The sequence below is a fragment of the Amia ocellicauda genome, chromosome 4 (genome assembly GCF_036373705.1).
Source record: "Amia ocellicauda isolate fAmiCal2 chromosome 4, fAmiCal2.hap1, whole genome shotgun sequence".
In the NCBI taxonomy this organism is placed as follows: domain Eukaryota; kingdom Metazoa; phylum Chordata; class Actinopteri; order Amiiformes; family Amiidae; genus Amia; species Amia ocellicauda.
The window spans coordinates 29899664-29924808 of record NC_089853.1 but is presented as its reverse complement, the minus strand read 5'-3'; the positions used below and the strand labels follow the sequence as shown (position 1 = coordinate 29924808).

Genomic DNA, 25145 nt, shown 5'->3' with positions numbered 1-25145 from the left:
CTATGATGATACCATATGTTTAACATATATATATATATATATATATAATTTTTTTAAAATTTTATTTATTTTTTAACATCTTAAATAAAAAAAATAATTATATGCATTTATTTAAACGTTATGCAGCTGATTTTCAGAATATAAAGACGTGTGGAAAACTATCGTAATGTTAGGTGCGTCACAGGAATTTACAAGGGCTCTCCAGCTTTTCACTTGCTGAAATAGATTTGGTACATCTTGATCTCGGATTCAGTTCAACGATTTGCTTCATTGACACACATAAGTGTAAGGCTCATAGAATGACAAGGACTCTTCTTGTAAAATGTCATTTTCATCAAAGCTAATCGGTGTTTTATTGTGGAGAAGGATGCCTTTCAATCTGCAAAATCAGGCAGCTCTCATGATAATAAAGTGAGTCTCAATCAAAGTGTGATAATAGGAGGTAATCTATCTGCAGCTTTACACCCAGAGACACGTCACAAATCTATGGGTGATTTGTGAAATATAAAGACCCACCATGTATTCTCTGAAGAGAGGTGTTTCTATATTCAAAACAGATATATGCATATCAGGATTAAGGTAAACGACTTAAGCTGAAAGAAGAAAAAGATGTTCTGGCATTATACATCAAGAAAGGAGGAAAATACATACCTTTGTTTCTATGTCCAGTAAATGAAAATGCAGTCAAAGATCAGTATGTCTGTATTTTGGCTGGAGTGTGTGTGGCTGTTTTTTCTGTCAAAATATTTGTGTAACTGACAACAGGGCCAATCTATTGCAGACGTTTTGACTACCTGACATTAACAAAATAATGGTGGAGAGAGACAGACACGAGACAAAGGAGAGACAGAGGAAGACACATTTGAATATCAACAAAATAATACAATGATACAATACAAATACCTCACAATGATTCACCGCTCTGAAAGATTCCCATGAAGAAAAATCCTCAAATAAAGTACATGGGTGTACAGTAATATGGTGCACACTTACTTAATTAAATTTCAAGGTTATACAGCCTATTTTCATCACAAATATTGGTGTGGTTCCTGATAATTGATAGAGCTTTTCAGAAATATGGTTTTGACTTCAGCAAACACTGAAATCATGTCCTCTTGGAGTTACAAAAGTTAAAGCCCTCATTATGCTTCTCTTATTGATCACGTTTTGAAGACTTGTTCCTCACTGCTTGGATTGTATTTGCAAAGATGTATTCTGTTTACCCCTGCCTTTTTGTCTTGGACATAGTGGTGGTTGATACAAATTCAGAACAGATTTCTACCTTCTTAAGCCATCTGTGTGGTACGTTCTGGTCTGGAAGGATGATTTGTGTGTGTGTGTATGTGTGTGGGCCCGAAGGCTGACATTGATGTACCAAATTCATGTTTGATTGAAAGTGTTCTCCACCCACTGTAGGAAAATAAAGTGTCATCTAAAAGTGTTTGTTGATATCATGAACATATCCAGAAAATAATATCTGAAATACTCTTCTTGGCATTCTTTCAAGTGACTTTGGCAGTACTTTAAAGAAAGAAAAAACATAATAATATTCTCTGAAAACAATCTGGTGTTATATCCAATCTTATAACTAAAAGGGCTTTGGTGTTCTCTTCGTTGCTATTGAACATATATACTGTAACACACTGACACCTGGTGCTCAAATTGTGAATGCATTTCAAAAGATACAATTACACTACGTAACACAATTTGTGTTCCTGGGTGTTATTTCCTAATTGCTTATGCCTCAAAAGTATAGAAAATGGCTATTATTCCCCACAGACTCTGCTTTTGTGACCAGGACAGTGATATTTTGAAATGAATCCAAATTAACATGTATTTATACTAAAGTAATACAAAAATGACTACAAAAGATTTAGAAATGAGTAGTTTTAGTTATACTGTAAATCACTTTCACGAATCATGAATCTTTCTAAATCTTTTGTAGTCATTTTTGTATTTCTATAGTATAAATACATGTTAATTTGGATTCATATGTTGTTTTTTTCTGACTACCCAGGAACAAAAAATAAATAAATTGTTACACAGTGTTGTTTAGCCTTGTCTTGTTTTGTTTCATCTGCTTTATTTCAGCAAATTTTGAAGTATTAAAGATAAAATATGATATGATTTTAAACAATAGTCTGAGTTTCTGGAGGTATCTTGGTGTTTGGAATCATAGTAAGGCTCCGTATACAGCTGTCTTCAGTCAAACAACTAAAGAAACGTGTAAACTAAATAAGTTACAGGGAGTTAGACATATGCTTAACCCCTTTACCATTACTATTAACTAATTTCCCTTGATCAGAACTAGTTAGTCACTTAACTAAACCCATTTCCCTCCTTTTCCAAGTGTAATGAAGGTGTTGATTTAATGGAGATGTATAAAACCTGCCCGATTGTGTTCACTGAAGAGTGGGTTTGAAGTACACTGTTGGGCTGGTGAAGAACACTGTTTAATGATTAAAGGTTTGAAACAATGTATCTCCCAGCTTTTTCTATACAAAGGAGTAACCATTCTCTATTGTTTTGAGAACATTTCAGGGTCAATGTTTTACTTATGAAGTTGAGGGCCAACTGAATATTCCTGAAACCATTGACTTACCAAAAACTATTTAACAAGCACTAATTAAAAAAAAACAACAACACAAAAAACAGTCCATTTAGTGTTTAATAAGACTCAGTAATTTAGAACGTATCTGGATCAAGAACTAGCAGCCAAAGGAGGTCAGAGGAGGATTGAAATACCATGAAGTAGACTAGCAAGGGTGTGGGCTCCGGAATACTTTACATTGCCATAAATAATGTGCATAGCAAAAGAGACTTTACAGTCAGAAGTCCAGGTGAATAATCCTTTGGTAGTTTTCAGGCAGTCCTTATCAAAACCCTGCAGATTAGAAATGAATCAATGTAAAACAAACTGATTAGCTGTCCTCTTTATAGGCAGCATTTATTTTGCATATTTGGCTGAGTTCAGCAGTGCCTGAACTTCTTTTGATTTTTGCTGACAAGAGACACTACATATCAGGCTCTGATGCCTCTGATGTCACTGAGCAAGACCCCAGTCCCATTTGCTATATAAATAATGAAGTTCAATTGTTCCTGATGTGTGTAATTCTACAGCAGATGTAGTAAGTGTTAGTGACTACAAATATATAAGAGAGAAAAACAAAAAGTATGGGCTTTAACTGTGAATTAAGTCCTTGATAAAGGAACCAGTTTCTAGGTCAGTGTAATGTATTAACCTCATGAAAGAGAGGGAAGAGGAATGTGAAGCATTTGAGATACTTTTGTTTGTGTTATCAGCAAAAACAGACACTATATTCAGCTTTTTGGTTATTCGAAGTGAAAGAGAGAGTTACCACAGTTACTTGGCACAGTCCTTTGCCAGGCTTCTCATGGTGTTCCTGTGAGTTCACTATGAATGTACATTTATTTTCCAACTTATCTACCTTGTACCTTGGTTTCCTATTCCTCTCCATGCTTTAATACAATTTCTCTCCATTACCTAGATGTTACTGTGATTTTACCATGGTAAGTGAAAGACAGTGTATTTTGTCAAGGAAGGCAAAGGTCTTCTGATAACTTGTGCAAATCTGCATTATTTTCTAGAGACTGTTATTGCAAAAAGCTCCTTGAGCTGTAAGTACGAGCTGGATCGTGATGTTGTGTTTTGTTCTGTTCATTTGTCCATGTTTAATAAACTCATGTCTTCAATCCTCGGTGTTCCCTGCTGTTACTCTCTCCTTCACCTTCTGATACACATACTTCCAACTCACTATTAGACACAAATTACTTTTAAACAGTTTTCAGCTCTTCGTAGTTGGAAATCATAAAAAGTATGACTTCAGCTTTACACTGCATTTTTATTTTTCAGTAGGTTATCAGCTCCTTGGTTATTACACTTTTTCTTATCGTATTGCATAGCAATTTAGGAAAAAAAAAAAAGTGAAAGGCAGGCACTGAGATTTGCATGCTGAGGTAAAGCTGTAAGCCTGTGTAGTATAAAAGAGTGTAACCCTGAAGGAACCAATAGCGATTAAAGGGTTTTGACCCGCTGTTAATTAATAATAACATTCTCCTTATACATCTTGGGTCAAGAGGACAAAGTGTATTTCTCAAAACTCCCTTTCCAGTATCTTTACATTCAGTCAATGGATCAAGGAAGACACACAATGAGTAAGTGATTGGTTTACTTTAACTTGATTTGATAGTTTGTCTAAAAAGTTAGACTTTGGAAGACTTTCCTCATTTAGTTTCAATTTATTTTATCAGGGGCTGATGCAGTGATGGTAAATTATCAGTATCAAAAACCTGCACTAAAATCGATCTATTTGACTGTTGAGGAAAGGAGCTGTGGCAGCAAAGAAGTTAAATCTGTGCTGAGCAATTTGCCATTGATCAGAACATAGGTATTGAAACCTTTTATTACATAGAAAATGGTTAAATGTATATGCTAAATTAAACTATAATTGTACTATTCTGTAGCTGTAACTCTTATTTTTAGCAAGAAGTTATAAAGTTGTACTGTAGTGGAATAATATTAACTTATTCATATGAGAACATAGAATGTTAATGACAGTTCTACAATACTACTACTACTAGTACTAGTACTACAAATAAGTTTAATAATAATAATAATAATGGGGAAAAGTTAATTTACTGGAGTTCATTGTGTTTTTATATCTGTGTTGTTCTTCATAAATAATTTTAATCAGAACCCACAATTCGAGCTGTTTGTACCTGAGGGAGTAAGTTTCAGACTGATAAAATATCTAAAGGCCATTATTCCTGAACAGATAAATACTTCATTTTTTTAATGATGTTCATGAGAGATTGTAATGAGCTGTCTCACTGGTAGCAAAGTGCTTGATTGTAAGTTTTGTGTAATTTTGACTCGATTAAATCTTAAAAGTTTAATTTGTTTTGTGTCTGTGTTAAATACTTTAACGTTAAGTGTAAAGTGGGGAGTATCTTTATCAAACAGCTAATTACCATTCAGAAACAGACCACTGTAATGGTGACAGCTGGATGAGAATGTCTTATTTTACTTATAACAAAAGTCTTATGTTGTACAGCAATGAGATTCATGTGTATTTCCTTTAAAAGCTGAAGCCAGAGATTTACCACTGGAAGATGTGCTTCCATCTCACACGTCTGACAGACAAGGTGTAGACAACCCTACATTTGAACTGCAGGTAAATTTATTAAATTAAATTAAAAATATTTATACATATCTATGTGTGTGTGTATAAACATTATTTACCCTTTTTCTTTTTCAGGAGGAATCTCAGTTGGATGGGATTAATGCAAATAACATTGGAAAATCTACTTCATACTTAAGGTACTAAAGCAAAATGCAAATTTATTTCTCAGTGGTGGTCAATTCTCTTTAGTAAGTCAGTATAATATTGTGAATGGATTAACATCTGAAACCTCTGCAGAAGGTCTATGTACATAATACATAATTCTGAAGTTGACCGAGGATGACTGAGGTTATATTGTCCATGCTGTGAATGCTAGTCACTGGGATAGCCCTTAGTATGGTGACTTCTTAATTTCACCACGCTTTCCCACTAGTTTCTCATTCAGGTTGCTGTGTGAGATTTTGAGCTTTTCTTTCTGTGCCCTTTTCCCACCCTAATCCTTTATTTTCACATATTGAATGCTTCATAAAACTATACTCTGTGATATTATACATGTCTTGCACTTATTCAGTGGAGAAGCCAAGGCCAGAGCTTGTATGCAATCAAAACACAATGAGGAATTGTAGTGACTGTGGCAAATTATGTTCATGAAGGAATTGTGATGGAGCAAAATGTGCCTAGAAAAACTATATAACACATTGAATACAACCTGGTAAAGTCTGTTTTTGGCCACAAATGTTTTGCAGAACAAAGTCTGGAAATACAGCTGATAAGTAACTGCTCATATATAGTTATGATTTGCACTTTGTAGTTTGCTATGGAATCTGGTAAAGTGCAATGAAAAGTGAGGGCTTCATTCACACATTATTCCCACATCACAGTGTTTGCACAAATGCAGATACAGTACCAGTGTTTGAGCTTTCTTTAGGATTCAGTGTATTACTCTGATATTTGTTTATGCTATGAATGACTTGTATTGAGTCTCTGAGAGGTTGGTGTAATATTAAACCATATTCTTTCTTTTCCAGTAAGATTTCACAGCCTTTTTCCAAAGCAAAGGTGTTTTGTACGTCTCATCACTCACTGATAAAAAAAATCATCTTGGGATTGCTGGCAGCAGGTAATTTATTTATATGACTAAAACATTTTTTGAAAAATCTCTTCTGTTTGCTACTATTCTGGTCAGTTATTACCTTACTACATTATGATGATGATATGATCGGAGAAGCCATACCATTAAAACTAAAGGGAATACATGCTTACTGTTCTTTCCATATGCTGCTGATTTTGACTAATTTACTCCATCCTGTATTGATGCTTTAAAGCTTGTATGTTTTCTTTTGAAACCTTATCCACAACCCTGCAATACACCAAAATCCCAGTCTTTTTGACACTAGTTGATTGCCAAACAAAGTAATGTTACTCGGTTTCCAACCCTAGCTGACCTAGTGGATCAATAGCACAATCAGATTTTAAAATGGAGTTAAAGGCATCAAATACTGCAGAACATTAACAAAATAATATGGTTATACACTATTAGCCTCCAGATAAGTAGATGCCTCAATTATAACACAAGTCTTTTTTCCTTTCTGTAGCACTTTCGGTTCAAATGGGTCAGCTTGTGTTTATATGTGGCTGCAGCATGGTCCTGTCATATTCTTTGCACTTTGTTTTACAGGCTATGTCACGTATTTTGTTGCTGCCTGTGTGTTGGACTTTCATCGTGCCCTCGCCTTGGTGGTGCTCACAAGCGTGGTTGTGTTTTTTGCACTCTACGGCCTACTGAAGAAATACCAGGGGAAGAGAATATACGACTGCTTCGAGCCCACCAGAAGATGTTTCAAGGCCAACCTGAGATGGATAAAATGGTGAGCTGAATTCTAATGAATGCTCAACCCACAGATTAGGCATCTTAGGGCAATGCACTTCAAAGTCCAGTCCTAGCAGAGTGTTAAACAGTTCCTGGAGGCTGACTCTGTCCCTAAAGAAGTACTCTGTTACTACTTCCCGTTACTACATTAATAATCTTCTCAATTAAGCTTATTTATTATTCTTACACTAGATAGCTTAAAACAGGCTGTTCATATCTTGTCCTAAAGATGCAGTTCCCACAAAACGTGTTGGATCCTGGAAAGAAGAACTGTATTGATATCATCAATTTAAAACCCCATTTACAAAAAAAGAAAAATGTAATGCTTTGTGAACAATCACCCTTTTGAGGATGACAGATCGCTTCATGCCTCAGCTGACGCAGTGTGCCCATTGATTTTCAGGGTTTTCATCCTGATGGTTGTGGGTTTGCTGGTGGCCTGGATCGCGGTGGACACATCTAAACGGCCAGAGCAGCTGATTTCCTTTGGGGGGGTCTGCATGTTTGTAATCTTGCTGTTCATCTTCTCCAAACACCGGCGAGCGGTAAGCTTTCAGTTCCGTGCATATTTCTTTTACAGAAAGGTTTCTATTATTGTTACTATTTATTCTTTATCAATTATAGTTCACACCATAAACATTTGAAAGCAAAGTGCAATAATACAGTCAGTACAAAATACAATAATCACACACCCTAGTATAATGGGAAGTGAAGATAAGTCCTAGTCCAAAGAATGTGCTAAGGGAGGGATAGGCATAGTAGAAGTTGCAGTAAAATGACATTAGTGCTAACAATACATAAGTAAGCAGTCAGGAACACAAGGAAGCAGAGTTTAAAAAAGTGCATAAGAGCACACCAGGAGCTTAGACTGCTGTATTACAGGTACAGTCTGAACAGGTGTGTAAACCCCTGAGACTTTGGGGTTCCTGTCCTCTCCAAATTGTTTTTCTCCTTATACTTTGCTTTAGACCTGTTCATCTATTAATGGTTTTACATTCACTTGTAAGGTTATGGTTGCTATTCTGTATGCGCTTTCTGCTTCATTTACAAGGAGAGGGTTCACAAAAGTTTGGCCAATATTAAGCAAATGGGGCTTGCCTTGCTGCCCTCTACAAACACACCTGTACTATGTCTATGTCACTCCAGCTAGTACAGAATACACGTGGTACTGAGAATGATCAGCTGCTCTTATCATGTGACTGAAATGTGACTGCTTTCTTACTGAACACCACTGTGCTTTCTGTTCCTTTGCATTTAAGGAAGCGTTCATTTTTAAACTGGATTCCTCTTCTATAAACTCTTTAATACAAAGCAATTCCTTCATGATTTATCTCTAACATTTGAGAGAGTTTGTGCTCTCCATACACAAACACAGAAATAACTGTATTTTAATGATGGTGATTACTCATTCCTCCATACAATTGCAGTAGGAAAATATATTAATTAGCAAAGTGAGGTGTTGCTCACTACTGAAGATTGTTTAATACAGGAAGCAATGTTGAAATACAATAAGAAGTGTGTCAAACATGACAGTACATTTACAGAGCAGTAGAAAAACAGCAGAGCAAAGTAGTACAATCAATAGCAAACTGTAGACTGCAAGATGGATTTAAAAGAAATGGAAAACTTTATAACTTAATATCTACAATAATTAGCATATATACTGTATCATGTCTGTATAGTAAAATGATCTATATCACACCAGATAGAAATCATTGAAAGGAACCATTATTAATTAATTAATTTGCAAGAAATTGTGTTAAAGCATGTGTATTTGTACTCCTAAAGAGGTGTTTATTGGAAGCACAAGGTGTGTGACAGAATGCTGTGGTGTGTGTTTTCTCCAGGTGTCATGGAGGGCAGTGTTCTGGGGCCTGGGGATAGAGTTTGTTCTTGGCCTGTTCATCATAAGGACCAATCCAGGCTTTGTTGCCTTCAATTGGCTTGGAACTCAAATACAGGTATCAGTACCTAAGCCATAATCAATGAATCAATTACATTGTGAAGTTCAACTGCTCTTTAAAAGCTTTTGAAGTAATGTTTTTCAGATGTTAAAGACTAGGTTATGGACTAACTATCCATCCTGAACATAGCCCAGAGAACATGTAATAAGATCTTATATTTATTCATTTTTTGTAAGTAATGCTTTAAAATGAATTAGCATTGCATATTAAACATGCTTGGTTTTGGTCTTTTTAATACATTAATAAATGAATGTATTTGTTTGTATTTTTATTTATTTATTTTATTACTGTTGTTTCAGATATTTCTGAACTACACAACTGCTGGATCAGGGTTTGTCTTTGGAAAGAATCTCATACAAGAAGCCTTTGCCTTTCAGGTGAATACAAACATATTTTTTTATCTTCTTTAATTTGATTTGCCTATTCAATAACATTTTAAATGTTTGCATTTCTCACCAGGCTTTGCCTATTGTGATCTTCTTCAGCTGTGTGATGTCTGTGCTCTACTACCTCGGATTTATGCAGTGGCTGATTATAAAGGTAGAAAGCAAGCCCATAGTCCTGCTGACAGGTATTCAATGAATCTCCAAGCTTCCTTTGGCTAGAGGTAACTGTTGTACATGTTTCTCAAAGATTGCGTGGATCATGCAGATATCAATGGGAACCTCAGCCACAGAATCCTTAAGCGTGGCAGGCAACATATTTGTGGGACAGGTAAGACTTTATAGGGCTTGAAATCAAAGCTCATATTTAATGACAATCCAAGAGTAGAATCTGTGAAGTAAAAGATTTCCCTTGGCACACATGCTCAATTTCAATTTGCGCACCTTACAGGTGGTAATTGTTCTATTGTGTTAACATTGTTCAGCCTTTGATTAAGTCCATTCCAGACAAGGAAAGTTAATGACCACGTGCATTTCTACTGCCCTCCTTCCCTTTAAGACTGAGGCTCCCCTGTTGATCCGCCCATATTTACCAGAAATGACCAAATCTGAAATCCACGCAGTCATGACAGGAGGCTTCGCTACCATAGCTGGCAGTGTGATGGGAGCATACATTATGTTTGGGGTAAGTCTATACCCTTTCATTTAATAATATTAAACAATTAAGGTATGTCTATTGGGAAGGGACTGTCATTTCTTCTTGCCACTGGAAGAATATGTTAACATTGTATACAGGGTTACTGCATTTTCAAGAACTGTCTCTCAGTTTCTTTGGTTCATTGAACTCTAAAATCGAACCATTTACTTGATTACAACTTCTCTCCTCCCCCCTCCCCTCTTCAAAATCAGATGTTCAAATTAGTACAGCCCATGTGGGGATGTGAGAGCCCCGTTCTGTCCACAGTCTCTGAAGCTTTCGTGTCCCTCACAGATTGATGCATCCTCCCTGATCGCAGCATCGGTGATGGCTGCCCCCTGTGCTCTGGCCCTCGCCAAACTGTCCTATCCTGAAACCGAAGAGACCAAGTTCAAGGATGAGAAAGAGATCAAAATAGATAGTGGGTACGTCTCTGCCGGTCAGCTCTCATGGGGTTTGTATGATGGTTACACCAAAACATTACTATAGCAGAATAGCAGTCTCTTGAAGATAACATTTCAATTACATATTAAATTCAGTCTGCAAAACAAGCTCAGAGGCTTCCAATAGAACCATTATTTGAGATGATTGGTCTGGAGCACCACTGTGATGTTCTCCATTACTGCAGCATCTTCTCTGCCTCTGTAGTACTAGGAATAGGCATAAATGAGCAACACAAATACTTATGTTGAAGTGAATACAGTCTGAACTACAGTTCCTGACTTTTACTGTTTTTGTTGTATTGCTTTCAACTTCAGAAACGAGACAAATATTCTGGAGGCCGCCAGCAGCGGGGCTTCAGCCTCCATCTGCCTGGTGGCCAACATTGCTGCCAACCTGATCGCTTTCCTGGCCCTCTTGGAGTTCCTGAACGCAGCCCTGAGGTGGTTCGGAGGGATGGTTGATTACCCGGACCTCACGTTCCAGGTACATCACCAGGCCTTGGTTTTACAGTGATGTCTAATGGACAATGTGGTGACAACTGATTCTGATAAAAAGGTTGCCAGCGAATTGTGTCCTGTATAGACACCAAAGCATAAATGGGTCAGGTTGTTGTAGAGAACACGTCTCATGTTGGACCTCTGCTTTTCTATTGCACAGCTCATATGCTCATACCTTTTCATGCCAGTGGCGTTTATGATGGGCATGTCCACAGACGAAGCTTTTGTCGCCGCAGAGCTCATAGGCACTAAGATCTTCCTGAATGAATTTTTAGCCTATGAAAAACTGGCTCAGCTCAAGAAGAACAGGCTTAATGGCTTGGATGAATTTATCAATGGTGAAAAGCAGTGGATTTCTGTAAGTATTGTCTCATTACGTTGAATAAAACACGTACATTTGTGACTCAAGTCAACCTTTTAGTGCAAAAGCTCAGCACCTAACGTCATTCTTACATTTCATGTCTGTAAGAATTCCTCAAATGATTAATTTCACAGAAGACGCAAGTCAATGAAACTTCCCCTTCTTGAGTGCTGAGGGTTTTCATGGCATTTTATTTGGGTAATGACGAGAGTGGGTGTTGGGAAATGGTTGTCATATAATTGAAGTTTTATGAAGAATTGTTATTTCCACAGCTTTAGTCAAGACTAATTTTGGATTTGCTTTATCACTAGGTCAGAGCAGAAACCATTTGTACATATGCACTGTGTGGATTTGCTAACTTCAGCTCCCTGGGAATCGTGATTGGAGGGCTGTGTAAGTGAACAACAAGTATGAAAGAGTGACATCATACTTACACCTTACATTTTATCAGGTTATTTCTCTGTATGTATATGTACTGTATGTTATCCCTTTTCTCCTTTTTAATAGGCCCTATTTCAATGTGTGTACTTTTGAAAGTATGATGATAGAGAATATCTTTTCTTTTTTCTTTTCTTTTCATAAACCAAGCCTCCATATCCCCTTCCCGAAGGAGTGACGTAGCTGACTCTGTGTTGAGGGCTCTGTTCACAGGCACTTGTGTGTCTCTGGTTAATGCCTGTGTGGCTGGTAAGTGTGTTATATCAGATGCTGACACCATTATCAATGGTGAGACAAGATCGTTTCTCCCAATAGACACATTGATACCGATTGTGGTGGCAACTGATGCAGAAGTAGGGTTACTATCTTGGTCACAGGATCCTCTTTGCAATAGGCCGAGCTGGAATTAGGTTTTTTAGCACCCAGGGTGAGTAAGCATATTTGCACCCAATACCATTTAATGTTCATTTTTTTACAATCTTAGTCATGATTTTTTAAAATTATGTAGACAGTAAAAGCTTTTATTTTAGTTTAAGGTGCCACATAAATTCTTACACAATCATTAAACATGCACATAGTATCCTCCTATATAACCTTTAAATAAACAAGTATAGGTGTATACCGTATATCCTTAAAAACATTGTTGTATTTATTTAGACTCTTTGCAGATGCCTTAACTAAAAGAAAAAGTTTTGGTAATGAGTCAATCTGTCAATTTAGTGAAAAATAGTAGTAGAATGTAGAATATTTTTTGTCTCACTCTTTATGTTGGGCATTCTCTTAATCTGTATAAATACAACTGACTTTTGTTCCCTGCAGGGATTTTGTTTGTCCCACAGAAAGACTGTGTCCACTTTCTTCAAACCTCCCTCTTCAACAGCACTAGCAATGAGCTCAGTTCCTGCTGTACTGAACTCTATGAAAGGTGAGATTTTTTATAATGTTTGTAGGTTGTTTGTGAGCCAAACCAAATGAAAGCAAAATGTAACACAAGTTTATCAAAAATAATACCAAATATTTGGATTTCTTCTGTTGCAGCACTTCTTGGGACAGCGGGACTGTTGTATTTGAGGGAATTTGGTCTGGAGTGAAGAATGCCACCATCAGCTTTAACATCTGCTGTGGTCTCTTTAACAACACTGTATGTCATGGCTTGTAATCAGTCCACTAAACAACGCCTAGACAGGAGAGTTTTATATTATTTGCACAGTTTTGGAAAGATTTTATGATTGTATCTCGGAAGTCATATTATAGATGTGTGGAACTCTGTATTGTGTAAACTTCCTGACCTTCCCCCTCCCTTAGATTGTATATAATGTTGCATACAGTGTGTCAGCTACTAAATAAGGAACTGTAATATTTTTTGTCAGCTAATATTTTAAATCTACTGTTAAAATGTTTTTGTATTTAATCCAGTTAATACTGGATTAACTAAATACTAAATACTTAATTAAATACTTCAACCACACATTTTTCTACTTTTCATAAGCATGTTCTCTAAAACCTTTTAATATCAGCTACCACCAACTGACCTTTTGAATGACTGACACTTTACTTAAAGCCCAGTTTATTATAGTTAGATATGAATGAAATGTTTTTAAACCTAAACCCTGCTAACTTAAATAATTAAATGTTTACATTAAGCAATAAATACATTGAATAAAGAAAGGAAATAAGTTTTAGTTTTTCTCACTGAACCCTAACGTTTGCTTTGGAATCATCTGTGATTGGAGTTAACAGTATTTGTTCTCAGGCCCTCATGTGTCATGACTCACGCACCATTTGACAATCCCTGCATTACGAGACTCCGGCACTGAGACTACAACATGCTTTTAAATTAAGGCCGGAGTAGCACGGTGCCCAGATCTGCTGCCATGGTGATTCCTAAGGCAAATTTTGTATTTGTTACAACTAGTCGAATTACATGTCCGTTTAGTGTGCATTTCTAATATCTTTCAGGCTTTGGTTCAATTAGTAATAACTTAATTAGTTTAGCTTTGAAATATTTCCCTTCCTATGTTTTATTATCATTATTATTATTATTATTATTATTATTATTATTATTATTATTATTATTATTATTTATTTCTTAGCAGACACCTTTGTCCAGGGTTTTACCTGTGGTTGCCATTTACTATTACCATTCCAAACCATTTGTATGTAACGTAAGAGAAACTAAAATGACAGTTCCAATGCTTATCATAATACAGAGAAACACATATGAACAAAAAAGCAGTGCTTTAACTTCGTTTTTTAATTTGTTGCATTTAAGGGGAGTTATTTCTGTAAACACAGATTCATTTTATGACATGTTGCTATGTACATTTTAAATATATATATTTACTTACAAAGACAGTAGGCAAAACATCAGGGAACACTGTATAACAGTGTTATGGACTATATTAAGCACAGCCCCCACACACACACACACACACAAATACACACACACAAAAATAAAATGCTGCAAATGTATCAGTTTAATTGTCACCAAGTTTGACATTCTTTTGGTGTCATAGCCTGGTGGTTATGTTGACCCATTTTTCTTCAAATGCCAAAGTGTCAAATGCCACGTGCAATACCCTCAAAACACCATTGTAGAAAGAAAAAGTAAGCCAAGCAGCCGGTATATAATACAGCTCAGAACTATTCTCAGTGGACATGCTGAGGGACACACTGTGTGGAAATGCCACAGCCACAGAAATGGCAGCTTTGGTTTCAAAATAATTCATATCTAAAATACAAATAAACAGAAAACAACAAACTCCCTGGTCATTCAAATCATCATCAATATATGAATGAACAGGAATTATACTGTATAAGCCTGAAATAATTGTGCCAAAATGTCTCAGCTGAATGCTTTGAATGTAGATTCATGATTTTGAAAGACTAACACTTCTGCTTTTCTCTCAAGCAACGGTAGCAAAAAAAAGCCACACCTATCCTCTCTGAATGACATTAACGAAAGCATTCGTGAGTAGAAACAAAAAGGTAGGCGTAGCAGTTCTTTAACATTTCTCTACATGACAATGAATCAGGGCAAGAACAATTTAACCTCACCTGACATGCTCCCAGGAATGGTTGATTCATTTTTGCTGGGTATTGTGTGCAGTCCACATTCTAGCATGGTGCCCAGTTCAGAAACATGGCACTGCTGAGAAAGAGACACAGAGAGCACTCCACAGCAAAAGGGAAGGTGGCTTTTTCCCATAACCAGTGTGCCAAGGAATAACATAATTTGTAATAAACAAATGTCCTTGATAAAAGACATCCTTTTCAGTTATACCATGATGCATTATGTTTTTATCTGTCTTAAGTATATCACAAAAATATTGTTTCTATTGCAGCTTTGATGTTGTAGAGTCCGCAAACCTGTGGTACTGGATGAGCCAGTAAACTCCATGTATGTTTAGATTCTTCAAAAAGCTCTAATGTAAATTGTACTGCTAGCTGTGTGTGGACACAGGATAACATTACATAGAAAGATTTCCTGTCTTCACACTTTGGGAGACATGAATCACACAATTTCACAACTTTAGCTTTTTTTAACACTTTGTGTCATCCCCTCCTACAGAGGCACAATCTCGGACACATACTCACAAGGCTTGTCATGTTGTGGTCTGCATTTACTACTTATTAGCTGTCTGAGCAGCAACTGCCCGAAAGCTCCCGTGGTTTAAAAATACCATGTCCACTTCTCATTCATATTTTTTCCTGGTTGTAAAGGTCTGAAGTCCAGTTTGTGAATTTGCTGTGTTAACATCATTGTCTAGTAGTTGACAGGTTTGTCTGCATGTTATTAATTATACTTCTGAAAGGTTGCATTCAACATATAATCATACAGAATTGCTGTGACTTAAATGAGTGTGACTGCTGCTTGTAACTAGAGAGCCAACCAAAAGAAAACAAAAAGGAGTTATATTAGGCAAAATAGCTTTTCCAAGTTCTACATGACGTTGTTTTGTCTGATCCAAATTTCCTGTACTCTCCTGAATTCTTATTTATTTGTGGATTGTTTTTGGATTAGTCATTTGTATGACTCCTGAAAACCAAATGCTCATTGCAACATTTTCTGACCATTGCTTCTTCGTAAAAACCTCAGTTTGATTCCCTTATCTGAACTATCAATGCAGGAGTGAGAGAAATCAGTTTTTTCTGGCAGGGGGAGGGGTCTGGCTGCTGTCACCAGGAGCAGCTCACAGCTCAGGCAAAACTAGAAGCTGAGGCAGGGTAAAGAACAACGTGGTGGGTCCTGACTAGGCAATTCCATGAGAGAAGGTAATCAGAATTAGTAAGAATTAATACATTTCACTCCACAGGTACAGTCTATACTTTGGTTTACCTCATCTTGACCGATTTAGGAATTTCCACAGTTTTGTGTTTGACAGTTGTTTTGCTGTCTCCTGAATCAGATTTTTTAGCCACCTTTGGGCTGGATGTGCCTTTCTTGATAGTCTGAGGGCTGCCAATGCCCTTCTTCTGCATCTGTGGGCTGGAGGAGCCAGGGGCAGCCTTGCGGTTCAGCAGGGGACTCCGTGAGCCCTTCATCTTGCCGTGCTGCTGCAGCGTGTCCATGCTCTTGAGGGGACGCAGGGACAGGAGGCCGCAGTAGTAGTTGCACTGATGGTGGGTGATGAACTGCTCAAACACCCTGGGGACACAGCTGTCTGCCAGCCCCTGATACCTGCAAGAACAGACAGTGAGTGATTAAAACAAACACACACATACATCGCCGCCTTAACACAAGAAATCATAGTAATGGACATACAGACACGCATTTTGCAAGAAAGCTTGCCCAGGTGTGTTCCGTGAACAAAAATTATTTTAAAATTATCCAAGAATTATTCTTTCAATGGTGACCAAGTCGATAGTTCCATATAATTCAATGGAATACATGACCAAATGTAAATCTATATCAATGTAAATCTAACAATATTAGTACATTCTTAGAATAAAAAAAGAATGAACAAACAGAATTTTTAGAGCTTGAAGAGAACATAGAAATGTCTCTTGATAAGATAAATCTTCAATCTTTTCATGTTATGAGTATTTAATATATGAAGACGTGTGTCTTCTCAGCTTTAGCTGTGGTGTTCTATGTGTACTTGCACAAATAAAAATACAAATCAGATGTACAAACCCTTTTGATTTTGTAGCAACCCCAACGTTTGTGATCTTCAGACCAACTCCTGCAATGTGATAGAGAAGGCTAAGTCAGATATAGCCAATATCTATTACTAAACTAAACAGAGGGACTTAATTTTTTGATGCCCCGGGAGAGATTCCTGAAACAGTCTTTATCATCTAGGTTACACTATTTTTTTATAATAACATTATATATACCACAGCCACAGAATGATTCCCTGTGAATGTCAGATATTGAAATCTTATTTTGGGTGCTTTATTCAATCTTTCTTGATTTACTTATATCTTTCAATGCATATATAAAGGAGGTTTTGATCTCACTTAAATCCAATTCTACTGCAGCCAACATTGGATATGTGTAGATCTGCTTGAATTCAGGTTAAATCTCAATGCTGTACATGACCACTAGACTGTGAATTACAAGGTATTTCTAAACCACACCAAAACAATGCAGTTTTACTTAACTTTTACAGAATCACTGAATAGTACAATACAATTGCAGAAAAGAACAACCAACTGCTCTATCCATGAAGCACTGACATGCAGCTCCTTTCTAATATTCTTATCCCACCTGACCCCTAAAATGTCTGACATCAGTTTGAAACTATCTCTGATGTTTAAAAAGTCTAGTGGACTTGTTATAATTATTCTGTATGCTATATACAGTACCATATATTATTACAATACCATTTAAAAACAATATTCCAATGACTCTTGATTCTTACCTTCCAAAATGGTTACTAGTAAGTTTCCGTTTGTCCACTGGTGAATCCAGTGCTGAAAGGCGCAGCACTTCTGCTCAATCTCCGACACATTTCTCATGAGCAGACGCCCCCCCTCGTCTCTCATACAGTACTTCATGTAGCAGCTGCCCAGGTCTGTCTCCACCGTGGCGTAGGGAATAGTGTTGGCAGGCCGGTAGATCAGGTGGAGGGGGATAATCCTGTAGAAAGGCAAAGCAGGGGAAAGGAAGGGATTGAAAATCAATAACTCCTTGTGAGACACTAAGCCAGTGGTTCTCAGCCCTGGCCCCGGGGCCCCACTGTCCTCTTTGTTTTTGTTCCAGCTAAGCTCTGAATTACTTAATTGAACCAATTAACTGACGTAAACTGTTAACTAATCAGAGCTTTTTGTTATTATTTAAACAGCTGGGGGAGATATTAAATTCTCAAACTTGTTGTAGACTAAACAATTTAAGCAAATCATTAGTTCAGGTAAGACAATTTAATACCTGAGAGATCGGTTGGAACAATATCCAGCAAGACAGCAGGTCAGAAAACCACTGTATACATGTAATAACCAAGTATAACCAAGCTATACAAAACTGCTAAGCCTTTGGTATTGTCTTCATTATTTTAAAATATTGACATCAACTAAATGTACATTTTAAAGTGAAGATAAAAATTGGATAAAATCTGATCACTTATGTCAATACATGAAAATAATATAATGTCAAAAAATTACTCTGTTGACTTCATATGATATAAGATATGGTTACTATTCTCTCAAGGTTTTGACACAGCTATTCATGAATCTGTTTGCAGCTGTTAAGTTAAATTGATTACATTTATTTATTTTTCTTTTCTTTTCTAGCAGATTCAGACTAAAGTTTGGGGTTTTAAAATGATTGCAAGACTTACTCTGGGGCCGGGCCAAAGTTTTCAATCACCCTTGTCTCAGCAGCAAAGATTTTGCAGTATTCACGGGCAGTGTTCTGTATCTTACATTCCTGTACGATCAAGGGATAACAGGAATTACAGCCAAAATAGATTGAAGACAATGGAATTGGAAAGCAACACCAATTTATATTCCATTTTAATTTGAAATAGGTGGTCATTAGGACAGAATTATTGACCTCATGTTATAGGGAAACTAGTGCAGTCCCTAAAATGATTGGTTTATATGTACTAATGTGTTAGTTGGTTAGTGTTTAAGTAAAATGTCTGTGATTTTTCTGTCCCATTCCATCATTTTAGAAACATCTGAAACTCTAAAGTACAACCTTCATCACAATCATGACTGTGTAAATACTCCAAAGAAGAGGACTACCATTACCATTTCAGGATGTGAAAGTGACATTGCAACACTACATTGTCCTGAAACACGAAAGAGCTCTCCTTTGGGGGTATTTATAGCAGCCATGATTGTGATAACGGTTATATTTTTAAGTTTTTAGAGTTACTAAAATGATAGAATGGAACATAAAAATCACTGAGAAAACAAAAACACTCAATACTCCTACTCCTGATTCCATATAAACCAATTCCTTTTGCGACTGCACTAGTTCCCCTTTAATTTAACCTATTTGGTACTGCATATATTCAGATAGTTTTAATAATTCACTTTTAGTGGCACATCAGAGAAATATCTCTTAAACAACTTTCTATAAAACACAGTACAGTGCATTTTGCTATAACACATGTTTTTATAAAACATTTTTTACAACACCTGTACGAATTGGATATGAATAATGCAATTGACGAAGCAGACATCACACCAGTAGGAGCCAGCGGTTGGGTAGCTGCCTTGGTGCTGCCTCAGTGCCACTACTAGACGCTATTATGCCACCTAGCACCTCAGTCTTTTTTCAGCCTGCATACGCATCTATCTCTTAGCAACTAATACATTAACATGTACCCCCAAGTCCCTTTCATGTTTTTATTCGATTCACGAATATCATCAAACTAAAATGCTGATATTATAAAAGAACACATACAAACTAACAATAATATAACAAACTGTAAGGACAAATGTCAGTGTTGGTGTTTTCAAAACGCACTACCCCCTAACCGCTTAACTCCCATTGAAACAATGTGATTTTTCCATAACACTGTATTCTTCAGGAGCGCAACTATAGAAGAACAGGCTATACAGTATTGCTTTGGCAGAGAATGTACAGGGAATTCCCCACAGTTGACAGATTTGACAGCATGTTATTCTATACCCTCAGACATCAAACATATTACCAAATTCAGGTTTTCTTTGACAGCTGCCAGTGAGTCATAACCACATTACTTTCATGTAATGAACAATAATAATACACGAATAAAACAATGTGGAAAACATGTAAACCCTCAAAATAGTACACACAATATATGGATAATTCTTTTAGCTCACTTTTGCATTTTGGAACTTGATGTTGGGCGTGATGATGATGGGAGGAGCAAGTATAATAACCAGCCATTGCTACCAACATTTCCTGGTTGATATAAAAGCCCTGTGACACAATTGCCAATATGCAAAGATCAGAGTGTTAGAATTCCTTCAGTTTGTAACATAGAGTGACAGCAAAGACATTGTTCTCGGGAAAAACTGACATTGGGCGATTTAGGGCTAGACCAAACCAAAATTTGACCTACCCAAGAATTGCAAAGTACAAATCTGTACCCTATTGCAGTTTATTATATTGTTAGAAACCACTTTATACTATTTATAAATCAAAATGTAATAGGCTACAACTTTGTAATTTGCAATCTGCAGGTGGTTCAAAGGTTTGATTGGTCTAGGCCTTAGTCTGTAGAAATTATTATTAAGAATTACAGGTTTACCACATTAATTTGTATTTGTATAGTCTATACAAGTCTATTTGAAAAGTGAAAGGTTGAAATTAATGCTGAGAATATCCCAGTACCGTATTCAGTATCCAGCTGTCCTACCTGTTTAGTGATCTCCAGGTTTCTCTCAACAAGGTGGTTCTCCTGCTTGGTCCCATACGCAATGGGGTTTCGGACTTTAATGATGCAGGTGCTGCCCGACTCGAATATGGGATCCAGTCCATAGATAACCTTTACCCTGCAGGCTTTATGTGTGCACCCTTCCCCAATGTGCACTTCCTGTGTCATGATCCGCCCGAAGAACTTCTCTCCCCAGTATCCTGAGTCTGCCAGACCCTTAGTAAACAGCATGGGGGTCATCTCAATTTCCTCTCCAACTGAAACACAGAGAAGGGAAAAGAGATCTGCACTTCAATTGAAATAAACACTGACTGAGATTTTAGCAGCTCTTTTGTGATCATTGTCTAATATAAGTGTTTAGCAAACAGGGTATAAACACCTCCTTTGGCTATACTTCCTGGGAATGATGGATCCCTAGATATTATGACTCTACATGGTGTCATTTTTTAGCCGCATTGTTTGAAAGTTTGCAAACGAGAGGAGGCCATTTGACCCATCGTGCTCGTTTGGTGTCCATTAATAACTGAGTGATCCAAGGATCCTGTCCAGTCTATTTTTAAATGTTCCCAAATATATGATGTCATTTAAAACAAGTATATAATTTTGGAGATTTGGAGATGTAGCTCACCTTCTAAATCTTCTCGCAAAAGGAGTCCGGACAGCACTGGAAAAAGAACACAAGAGCATGTGAATAACCCACACTCAGGAAGGAATTTTTTGTGTGAATTGATTTAATGAGATGGAACATAAAAGTCACAAGTTTAAATGAAAATGTATAAAAATAAAGACAGCACACCGATATTTAACTGCTGTACTCAATGCTGCAGTGATCCGTAATACATGTTTGTATGTCATACCTTCTGCACTGAGTAACACGTCTGTGGAATCAGTCCCGTATTCGTTCTCTATAGAGCAGCTATACACACCGCAGTCTCTGCTGGTCACCTGAACAATGGCAAGTGCTACTTGACTCTCGTCTCCTGAGCTGCAAAATAAATTCCCAGAAAAAATTCAAGCACAGAGTCCATAGTTAGTGATCAACCATTGAATAGTGAGAATTACTAAAATATATTTACGTGAGGTTTACTTGGAGTCCGATCCACATAAATCAACTACACATTGTGGTTGATTGTTCTTCCACAGACTATAAATGCCCTGGAATCTGAAGGGCCTTGATGTAGAAATGTCCCCGATGCTGTCAAACGTCTCAGAATGTTTCATCTTTAAACCACAAGAGGTCCCTATATTACAGAGCCATGGTTGTGCAGTAGTATTTGGCTGACACTGCAATTCAGTGCAGTCCTTATGGAACAGATATAGATTTAATGACCACACTGGCATAAGAACATTCTGATGGGGAAATAAAGCAGCTTCAACTAACACTGCTTCAACCCACCAGTAGATTTACTGTACTAATTATGACCTGTCTGTGACACCTGTGGGCTTCATTAATAAATAACAGGCTTTGTTTATGCTGCAAATCAATGTGGGATTGTCACTACTTAAAAAAAAGCATAATAATAATACGTCTCTGCCCTGTATAAGCTAATATTTATCCTGGGCATATAATATCATAATAGCATTTCTAATATCTACTGTATACAGTTTGTGCATAATTATCAGGCAAGTCGGTATTGTGATTATTTATTATTTCCAAGCACAGTTTTCTAACTCCAAACCATGTCAACCTAAATAATGAGTGGGTACAATCACTTTCAGGTGATATAATTGCTTCATGAAAGAGGGTGGGGCTTAAAGTGATAAATACCTCATATTCAGGTGTGCATAATTATTAGGCAGCTTTTCACCACAGGTAAAATTGGCAGAAAAAAGGATCTAACTAATGCTGAAAAGAAAAAAAAGTAAATGCCTATCAGAAGGATGCAAAACATTTGAAATTTCCAAACTATTGAGTATTGGGTCGCATAAAACATGTTGAGAAGAAAAGGCGCAAATTAACTGCAAAAGACTTGCAAAGAATTAAACATGAAGCCTCCAGGAACCCTTTAGCCTCCAGTGCAACCATTTTTCAGAGCTGCAACCTTCCTGGAATCAGCTGAAGTACAAGGTGTCAAGTGCTCAAGGGCATTGCTAAGGTCAGGAAGGCAGAAACACGATCCCACTGAATAAAAAAACATAACCTGTCAAGAATGGGCTAAGAAATACCTAAACTGATTTTTCAAAAAAATTATGGACAGATGAGATGAGAGTGACTCTTGATGGACCAGACCCTGGATCAGTAATGGACACAGGCACCAGTTTGAGTCAAGCTCCAGCAAGGTGGGGGTGGGGTAATGGTGTGGGCTGCTATCATTAACGATGAGCTAGTTGGACCTTTTTGGGTTGCAGATGGCCTGAAAATCAACTCCCAAAACTACTGCCAGTTTCTGGAAAACATGTTCATCAAACAGTAAAAAAAAGAAGTCAGTAGCATTGAAGAGGACCATGATATTTATGCAGGACAACACTCTATCGCATGCGTCCAAGTACTCCATTGCTTGGCTAGCTAGAAAAGGCTTCAAAAATGACAGAATAATGACCTGGCCCCCTTGCTCACCTGATTTAAACCCAATTGAGAACTTGTGGGCCCTTCTCAAGCATGAGATTTACAGGGAGGGAAAACAATACACATCTTTGAACAACACCTGGGAGGCTGTGGTGGCTGCTTCAGCTAAACTTGGTCATGAACAAATCAAGAAACTGACTAATTCTATGGATGGGAATCTCATGAGAGTCATTGAAAAGAAGGGATTGCATAGAATCAATATGAAAGGCCCAAAACTGTTATTTGTTAAGTTTTATGTTATTTTATACTTATTATTTGTTAAACATACTTGTAAATTTATTAAGTTTTAAAGTAAGTGGAGAAATAATAATTTGTAATTTAGTTGCCTAATAATTATGCACATTGAGGAAATTCTTGTATTTCCCCCTGAGAAAGACACATCTCACTTTCTTAAACATTCAAAATAAACATGCAAAATAAAGTTTTGGCTTCACTGATGGCATTGAATAGGTCCAACTGTTGAAATCATCTTGAAAATTAATAATTGCCTATTAATTCTGCACACAATGTATAGTAAGTTTTCTATGTATTTACTTTCTGGTGCTTTTATTTCTAATACATTGACAACATAATAATAATAATAATGATGATAATAATAATAATAATAGATCATCTCATTCAATTGTCTTGGGTAAGGAAAGGGGAGATTTTACCTTCTTTTCATTTCCAAAATTTCAACTTCGTCTCTATACCACTTTATAGTGGAATCACTGAGCACATTGAAGAATTGACACCAAAGCTTCAAGTGTCCACCGGCATCTGAGAAAGGCTCTGCCCTGATTTTGCGGATGACCTGAGGAGCTGAGTGGAGGGAGACATCAGGGAAGAGCAATCAGACAGGTGTGACCAGATAAAGGGGAAATGTTAGGTTGGAGGAATAACAGTTAAATAGATGCTGGCACACATCGATTCAAAGCTCTGGACAGGCACAAAATAATAACTTTTTACTAAATTAATTAAGACACTTTAAACATTGTAAAAAAATGGTGATTGTCAGCATTGCCATTGAGAGCCATGTCTCTAGACGTACACTCTTCAGCAGGGAGGAAACTAAATATAACATACCAAAACAAACTATGAAACATGGCCTCTGACCAAAATGCTACATTCTATGACATTTTCTATTGGGCTATTAGGTAGAGCCCAAAACTACAGATATTCTTTTTTTTCTCTCTCTCTCCATATATATATATATATATATATATATATATATATATACATCAATCAGCCATAACATTATGACCTGCCTAATATTGAGTAGGTCCCAAAACAGCCCTGAGCCGTTGAGGCACGGACTCCACTAGACCTCTGAAGGTGTGCTGTGATATCTGGCACCAAGACGTTAGCAGCAGATCCTTTAAGTCCTGTAAGTTGCGAGGTGGGGCCTCCATGAATCGGACTTGTTTGTCCAGCACATCCCACAGATGCTCATGATTCATCAGACCAGGCCACCTTCTTCCATTGCTCCATGGTCCAGTTCTGATGCTCACGTGCCCATTGTAGGTGCTTTCGGCAGTGGACAGGGGTCAGCATGGGCACCCTGACTGGTCTGCGGCTACGCAGCCCCATACGCAACAAACTGCGATGGACTGTGTGTTCTGACACCTTTCTATCAGAACCAGCATTAACTTTTTCAGCAATTTGAGCTACAGTAGCTTGTCTGTTGGATCGGACCACACGGGCCAGACTTCGCTCCCCACGTGCATCAGTGACCCTTGGCCGCCCATGACCCTGTCGCTGGTTCACCGCTTTTCCTTCCTTGGACCACTTTTGATAGGTACTGACCACTGCAGACCGGGAACACCCCACAAGAGCTGCAGTTTTGGAGATGCTCTGACCCAGTCGTCTAGCCATCACAATTTGGCCCGTTTTTCCTGCTTCTAACACATCAACTTTGAGAACAAAATGTTCACTTGCTGCCTAATATATCCCACCCACTGACAGGCACCATGATAACGAGATTAT

General features: G+C 37.3%; 2 protein-coding genes across 3 annotated transcripts in view; one reads left to right on the top strand and one right to left on the bottom strand.

Annotated features, from left to right (window-relative positions):
- The first annotated feature begins 3402 nt into the window (after window positions 1–3402).
- On the top strand, window positions 3403–13268 carry slc28a1 (solute carrier family 28 member 1). Its single transcript, XM_066701825.1, has 18 exons — window positions 3403–4176; window positions 5107–5195; window positions 5280–5341; window positions 6173–6264; window positions 6823–7012; window positions 7418–7559; window positions 8862–8975; window positions 9278–9355; window positions 9438–9518; window positions 9612–9692; window positions 9921–10046; window positions 10353–10483; window positions 10817–10985; window positions 11160–11357; window positions 11672–11753; window positions 11949–12047; window positions 12618–12723; window positions 12837–13268. The coding sequence occupies exons 1-18, from the start codon at window positions 4152–4154 to the stop codon at window positions 12955–12957; spliced, it is 1986 nt and encodes a 661-aa protein (XP_066557922.1). The 5' UTR covers window positions 3403–4151; the 3' UTR covers window positions 12958–13268.
- Window positions 13269–14034: 766 nt separating this feature from the next.
- alpk3a (alpha-kinase 3a) overlaps window positions 14035–25145 on the bottom strand; it is a 29960-nt gene continuing 18849 nt past the window's right edge. For both annotated transcript variants that reach the window (XM_066701823.1, XM_066701824.1), the window contains 8 exons: window positions 23834–23981; window positions 21472–21599; window positions 21243–21278; window positions 20597–20871; window positions 18581–18669; window positions 17666–17883; window positions 16936–16984; window positions 14035–16479 (listed from right to left, as the gene is read on the bottom strand). In XM_066701823.1, coding sequence (XP_066557920.1) covers window positions 16134–16479; window positions 16936–16984; window positions 17666–17883; window positions 18581–18669; window positions 20597–20871; window positions 21243–21278; window positions 21472–21599; window positions 23834–23981 — 1289 coding nt within the window. In that variant the 3' untranslated portion in view covers window positions 14035–16133. The remainder of the gene's footprint in view (window positions 16480–16935; window positions 16985–17665; window positions 17884–18580; window positions 18670–20596; window positions 20872–21242; window positions 21279–21471; window positions 21600–23833; window positions 23982–25145) is intronic.